The 6802-nt window shown below is 36.8% G+C and overlaps 1 protein-coding gene across 1 annotated transcript; it reads left to right on the top strand.

Moving 5' to 3' along the window:
* Window positions 1-297: 297 nt before the first annotated feature.
* On the top strand, window positions 298-5740 carry LOC111991480 (cell division cycle protein 48 homolog). Its single transcript, XM_024023248.2, has 9 exons — window positions 298-467; window positions 1759-1924; window positions 2017-2245; window positions 2358-3124; window positions 3223-3444; window positions 3560-3631; window positions 3755-4036; window positions 4181-4540; window positions 5280-5740. The coding sequence occupies exons 1-9, from the start codon at window positions 406-408 to the stop codon at window positions 5574-5576; spliced, it is 2457 nt and encodes an 818-aa protein (XP_023879016.2). The 5' UTR covers window positions 298-405; the 3' UTR covers window positions 5577-5740.
* Window positions 5741-6802: the final 1062 nt, after the last annotated feature.

Genomic DNA, 6802 nt, shown 5'->3' with positions numbered 1-6802 from the left:
GCAGATCCAAGCTCTTCTGCCCCAGATCATGGGCAGCCCTCTTCTTCCTCTGCGGACCAGTACGTTTTTCACTACTTCTAATTTCTGTTTGTTTCCCATGAAGACGGTTTCCTGGGAACTTTTTATGTTTTAATTTTTTGTTTCCATCGAAAGATAGCTTCTTTGGGAGTTTTTATTGTTTACCCGGAAGATAGTTTCATGGGATTTTTTTTAAAAAAAAAAAAAAAGTTGCACTCGGACTAGAACTCTTTCTCTCTTCCTATAAATATCGAAACAATACACAAAAGGCTTTCACGTTTTTTTTTTCTTAACTTTTCCAAGCTTTTAAGTGTTGGTGTTAAACTCTTCCAAAAACCTTGTAGTACACGAAAGCGAAAAGCTCAGAGAAAGAGAGAGAGAAAAACCATGGCAGATCCAAGCTCTTCTGCCCCAGATCATGGGCAGCCCTCTTCTTCCTCTGCGGACCAGTACGTTTTTCACTACTTCTAATTTCTGTTTGTTTCCCATGAAGACGGTTTCCTGGGAACTTTTTATGTTTTAATTTTTTGTTTCCATCGAAAGATAGCTTCTTTGGGAGTTTTTATTGTTTACCCGGAAGATAGTTTCATGGGATTTTTTTTTTTGTTTTCTTTTAGGATGATGAAGATTGTTTCGTTTGGAAAATTATTACAATGTTTAAAGATAGAATCTTTCTGTAGAATTTTGTGTCTGTTTGTGCTGTGCTGAAATGTGATCGGTTTGTTTTGCACATTGATTAATGGGTTAAGCTTTGCAGGGATTTTTGTCTGTGTTGGGTTTTTGTTGAAGTTGAAGTTGTAGTTTTTTTATATTGTGTTCATGGTATTGTTTTAATGTGAATGGTGAACTAGGATTAAGTGTGATTGATGACTCTTTGGGAATATATTTACTGGGATAATAAAACAGAGTTACAAAAATTAAGTGGATTGTAGAGCATGTGGTTTTAAGTGTAACATGTATTTGAAATAAAATTATATATGGTGGTGTGATGCTTATTGTGAGAGTTAAGCTTCTGGGATGTTTTTACTGTGTATTTTTAATTTTGAATGAGAAAATTAGTTAGAGATATTTTAAATATTCTTTTATACATGTTGGTGAATTTCAATGTCAGTCTTGGTTTTTAATAATTGTCGAATATTTACTTTTCAAACCTATAGTTTCAATTTACAAGGGTCGATTTAATGATGAATTCATTGAGAAAGTTTGGTAATCTGCATTGTCATCCAATTGATAAAGGACATTGCAATTTTTTATGTTGGATGTTAACATTGCTTTTTCCACCAATATTAAAATGTAGATATACAGAAGATCTAGACTACTGATAACAGCTGAAATTTTGATTTTTTTTTGTTTTGTTTTGTTTTTTTAATACGTTTGTTTGTTTTTTAACTGTTAAAAATAGTTGATTCCTGCATCACATTGTAATATGCGATAAATTGAAATTAGTTTGAAATACAGTAGAAATTTTAAGTTCCAATGAGGCTTGACCTTGAGAGGTTTATGTTGGGCACAAAACTAGTTTACATCATTCAGTTTATTGGATAAAAAATTATCACACGCTATTTTAATATGTCTTTTTTTCTTCTGTTCATTGTGTATATTTCATGTATCTTATAACTATTCAATGTTCTCTATCTCTCCTGTCCATCACTTTCCCCAAAGTTACTGGAATTCTTTATTAATTAGTTCTTACTCCTTTAGCCTTTCTGCCAGTATAATTGATTTGTATGTTCAAAACAGGAAAAGTAATAAGAAGGATTATTCCACTGCAATTCTGGAACGCAAGAAGTCTCCTAATCGTCTTGTTGTTGATGAAGCTGTAACTGATGATAACTCTGTGGTTTCCATGCACCCTAATACAATGGAAAAGCTACAGTTTTTCCGTGGGGACACTGTTTTACTTAAGGTGATTTTACATTCTATATAGCTACTTAAGAGGTGAATTTGATTTTGAGAATGTGATTCATTTCCTTTTTTTCCTTTCTTGGTGGTGTACAGGGAAAGAAGCGAAGAGACACAGTCTGTATTGTTCTCGCTGATGAACAATGTGAAGAACCAAAAATCAGAATGAACAAAGTTGTTCGATCAAATCTTAGAGTTCGTCTTGGAGACGTTATATCCGTCCATCAGTGCCCTGATGTGAAGTATGGGAAACGAGTTCACATCCTTCCATTTGATGATACAATTGAGGGTGTCAGTGGCAACTTGTTTGATGTATATTTGAAGCGTGAGTTTGCTATTTTAACTTCATCTTGGCTCATTTATTGCTTATTTTAATTAGTAATTAAGTAGTTATATAGTTTTGTGATTTTGTCTGATTCTTTTTCCTGGTTCAACAGCATATTTCTTGGAATCTTACCGACCTGTGAGGAAGGGTGACCTTTTTCTAGTCAGGGGTGGAATGAGAAGTGTTGAATTCAAGGTTATTGAGACAGACCCTGGTGAGTATTGTGTTGTCGCACCAGATACTGAAATCTTCTGTGAGGGAGACCCTATCAAACGTGAGGATGAGGAGAGATTGAATGAAGTGGGATATGATGATGTTGGTGGTGTTAGGAAGCAAATGGCTCAGATCCGTGAGCTAGTAGAACTTCCTCTAAGACACCCACAGCTCTTCAAATCAATTGGTGTGAAACCCCCAAAAGGTATCTTGCTTTATGGGCCACCTGGGTCTGGAAAAACTCTGATTGCAAGAGCTGTAGCTAATGAGACAGGTGCATTCTTCTTTTTGATTAATGGACCTGAGATAATGTCAAAGCTAGCTGGTGAGTCTGAAAGCAACTTGAGAAAGGCATTTGAGGAAGCCGAAAAGAATGCCCCGTCTATTATATTTATTGATGAGATAGATTCAATTGCTCCAAAGAGGGAAAAGACGAATGGTGAGGTGGAGAGGCGTATTGTTTCCCAACTCCTGACATTAATGGATGGCCTCAAGTCCCGAGTACATGTGATTGTCATGGGAGCTACCAATAGGCCTAATAGTATTGATCCTGCACTGAGGAGATTTGGGAGATTTGATCGTGAAATTGACATTGGTGTACCAGATGAGGTTGGAAGATTGGAAGTTCTTAGAATCCACACAAAGAATATGAAACTTGCAGATGATGTGAGATTCTTTCTACTGTTTTCTCAAATTTTATTTAAAACATCATTTTCTTTATGGTGATAACATTATCTTATGTTTTAATTGGTATTATGTTTCAGGTTGATCTTGAAAGAGTTTCGAAAGATACCCATGGTTATGTTGGCGCAGATCTTGCTGCTCTTTGCACAGAGGCTGCTCTTCAGTGTATTCGGGAGAAAATGGATGTCATTGACTTAGAGGATGAAACTATTGATGCTGAGGTGTTAAATTCGATGGCTGTGACTAATGAACACTTCCAATCTGCATTGGGAACTTCAAATCCGTCAGCGCTACGTGAAACAGTGAGTTTTGAAAAGAAGTCTTGTTTTACTTCATATGGAAATTGTTTCTCCTTGGCCTATTTTAGATGCCATATGCATTTACAGGAGATAATAATCATGATTTCTTGTTTGGTAGGTTGTGGAGGTTCCTAATGTTTCCTGGGAAGATGTGGGAGGTTTGGACAACGTTAAAAGAGAGCTTCAGGAGGTTTGTACTTTGTTCCATCTTGATTTTTCCCTTCTGAAAAATGCGTTTTAGAGCATTCTCCTGTCTCTGTTAGATTTCAGTTATGTACACTAAATTTCATATCAATTTTTTGGCACCTTGCAGACTGTCCAATACCCAGTGGAGCATCCTGAGAAGTTTGAGAAATTTGGCATGTCACCTTCTAAAGGTGTTCTCTTTTATGGGCCTCCTGGCTGTGGTAAAACACTACTTGCAAAAGCAATTGCCAATGAATGCCAGGCAAATTTCATTAGTGTCAAAGGACCTGAGTTGCTGACAATGTGGTTTGGAGAAAGTGAGGCAAATGTGCGTGAGATATTTGACAAGGCTAGGCAGTCAGCTCCATGTGTCCTTTTCTTTGACGAACTAGACTCTATTGCAACTCAGGTACTGACCATTTAGGCTGTACTTTCACATATCCATTCACCTCTAAACAAGCACAAACACAAAAACAACTTATTGCTGTTAATTGCAAAGTGTTGTACTAAGACTAACTGTTTATTTTGATTATTTGATGGTCCCTACTTTCAGCGTGGTGGCTCTGTTGGTGATGCTGGTGGTGCTGCAGACAGAGTACTAAACCAACTTCTGACAGAAATGGATGGTATGACAGCCAAGAAAACAGTGTTCATTATTGGGGCAACAAACAGACCAGACATTATTGATTCAGCTTTGCTTAGGCCTGGACGTCTGGACCAGTTGATTTATATCCCACTTCCAGATGAGGCTTCCCGTCATCAGATATTTAAAGCATGTTTGCGGAAATCGCCGATCTCTAAGGAGATTGACCTTGCAGCTCTTGCGCGGTATACTCAAGGGTTTAGTGGTGCAGATATCACTGAAATTTGTCAGCGTGCCTGCAAATATGCTATTAGGGAAAATATTGAGAAGGTAAGTGCTTTTCCCAAATTTGAAGTTGCATTTAGCAAAGCATTAGTTTCATAAGCATATTGTTCTTAGACCACCTTGGTTGTGTGGAAGACAGCAAGTTACTAAAACTAATTGTTGCTGGTCTAGTAAAGCTGCTCACTCGGTGTGAGAATTCTTTGATTAGTGTGTTTATATAAGGTGTAATTTTTCCTTGACTTGATAGACATATGGCACCATTTTTGATGGTGTAAATGGCTTTTATGAATAATTTTTTTGTTCTGTACACTCTGTTCATGTTATCATGCTTCATAGTTTTATTTATTCATTTTATATATATAAAACATGATTGTAGTTCTTCAGAAAATTTGAATTTGCTAATATTAAAATGTTAAATGCCAACTAGGCTATTAAAAATTATTTATTGTTCCATTGTTCCTCCTCTCATAGCTTATATAAATGCTTTAATTCTTTTTTTTGTTGGCTGTGCATATGAAAGTAAAATATTATTCAGGTTTGATGGTTTTACAATTTGTAGAATTCTGCATTTGCTCCTGTAATGTTGGTTGGCTTTGGTTTATTATTATTGTTATTATGGGTGGATGACCTTGGGTTGATAATATGCACATCCTGCATGCACATCGTTGTTCTCCCACCCCTTCTCCCACCCCTTCTCCCACCCCTTCCTATATCTTCTTCTTCTCTTCTTAAAAAGGAAGGACTTCAGATTCCTTATATCCTCTTTATTCAACCCATCTGACAGGATATTGAGAGGGAGAGAAGGAAGAGAGAGAACCCTGAAGCTATGGAGGAGGATGACATTGATGAGGTTCCTGAGATAAAGGCAGCACACTTTGAAGAGTCAATGAAATATGCCCGCCGAAGTGTCAGTGATGCAGACATCAGGAAATACCAGCTCTTTGCTCAGACTTTACAACAATCGCGTGGTTTTGGATCTGAGTTCCGGTTTCCAGATCGAACTGAGAGTGCTGCAGCAGGAGCTTCAGACCCATTTTCCTCTGCCACTGCTGCTGGAGATGATGATGATCTGTACAGCTAAAGTTGAAACCAGTACCTGTTTTAAGTGCTGCAGCTGATATGTTACATCCACTGCCATGAATTTCATGTTTTATTCTGCTTAGGAACAATTGTAGCCTTTAGCTTTTAAGTTTCTATCTCACTGTTAGTTATTTTTTTTGCTATGAAAAAACTTCTTTTAATTTATATGGTTTGCTTTGTGGGTTGGATCTTTCAACCATGTGAAAATAGGGCAAGACTTCAACCCAGTATTTCAGTAAACTGGATGAGATATGAGATCAACACATGGCCATTGTTAGATATGTGTTGTGTCTGTATTTTGTTTAGTTTATTGGAGCCCTAGATGCAAGTCAAACCCATAAATATATGGCTGAACATCTTCTCTCAACTTCAGAGAAATTGCATACTTGAAAGCCTAAAGGCATAACGAAAAATATGGGACACTGCTCACCTGTTCCCCCTGACCCTTCCCCCAACAAACTGGAGTGACAATCAAAAGGTGATGAGACGTTTTGATAGACACATCCTTGTGTTAAAATCAATGAAAACATAATTATCTAACAAGAGATGTGAAGCATTTGGGTCGGGACATTAGGTCTTGTCCGAGTGTAATAATGGACCTATATGACAACACAATAAGGTATTTCTATCATGGAGATGAAGATGCATCTCCAACCAAATAGAAAATGATGAAGATGTGGCCCCAACCAAGGATATATACAGAAGAACAGTGTAATATACTGGTTGTTAGTGAACACAAATATTACTGTCATATATGATTTTCACATGGAGATTCTGTTCCCCCCTCCTCTTAGAGCCAAACTAACTTCGACAGGTTTTGTGACCAAAAACGATTCCGCAAATAGGGTTATTTTTTTTTGTGGATAGGAAAATATTGTTGGTTTATTATATCATCTAATTAATAACATACCAATAATAAGCCTTGCCATCATGCTTAACACATAATTTTTCCTGTTGAAATGATGTTACACAGAGAAAATCTGATTCAATTCTGGGTTCTTTTATCTTCTAATTATCAGTCATCTCTTAGCTCTAATTATGCAATTCCAGCTTGGCCACTAGTTCTTGTGGCAAACTGTCACAAAGGATTTACTACTGTTTACCACATCTTTTTTCGTAATCTTTTTAATGTTATGCCTCAGTTTTCAACCATCCATTTTCTATCATATCATAAGTCTAGTTTCATCCATTTCACCTGGAAAGAATTCTCCATGGTAACATGTTTGT

This window comes from Quercus suber, unplaced genomic scaffold (assembly GCF_002906115.3).
Source record: "Quercus suber isolate HL8 unplaced genomic scaffold, Cork oak 2.0 scaffold_1056, whole genome shotgun sequence".
NCBI classification, from domain to species: Eukaryota; Viridiplantae; Streptophyta; class Magnoliopsida; order Fagales; family Fagaceae; genus Quercus; species Quercus suber.
Note: the sequence above shows the minus strand (reverse complement) of the source record. Positions and strands in the feature narration are given on the sequence as shown.

What these genes read in the sequence shown, in the direction of transcription:
- LOC111991480 (XM_024023248.2), top strand. Translation starts at nt 406, where the DNA reads ATGGCAGATCCAAGCTCTTCTGCCCCAGATCATGGGCAGCCCTCTTCT. An exon ending in GTTTGATGTATATTTGAAGC is followed by an intron (nt 2,246 to 2,357) that starts GTGAGTTTGCTA and finishes CTGGTTCAACAG; the next exon opens with CATATTTCTTGGAATCTTAC. An exon ending in TTAAAAGAGAGCTTCAGGAG is followed by an intron (nt 3,632 to 3,754) that starts GTTTGTACTTTG and finishes GGCACCTTGCAG; the next exon opens with ACTGTCCAATACCCAGTGGA.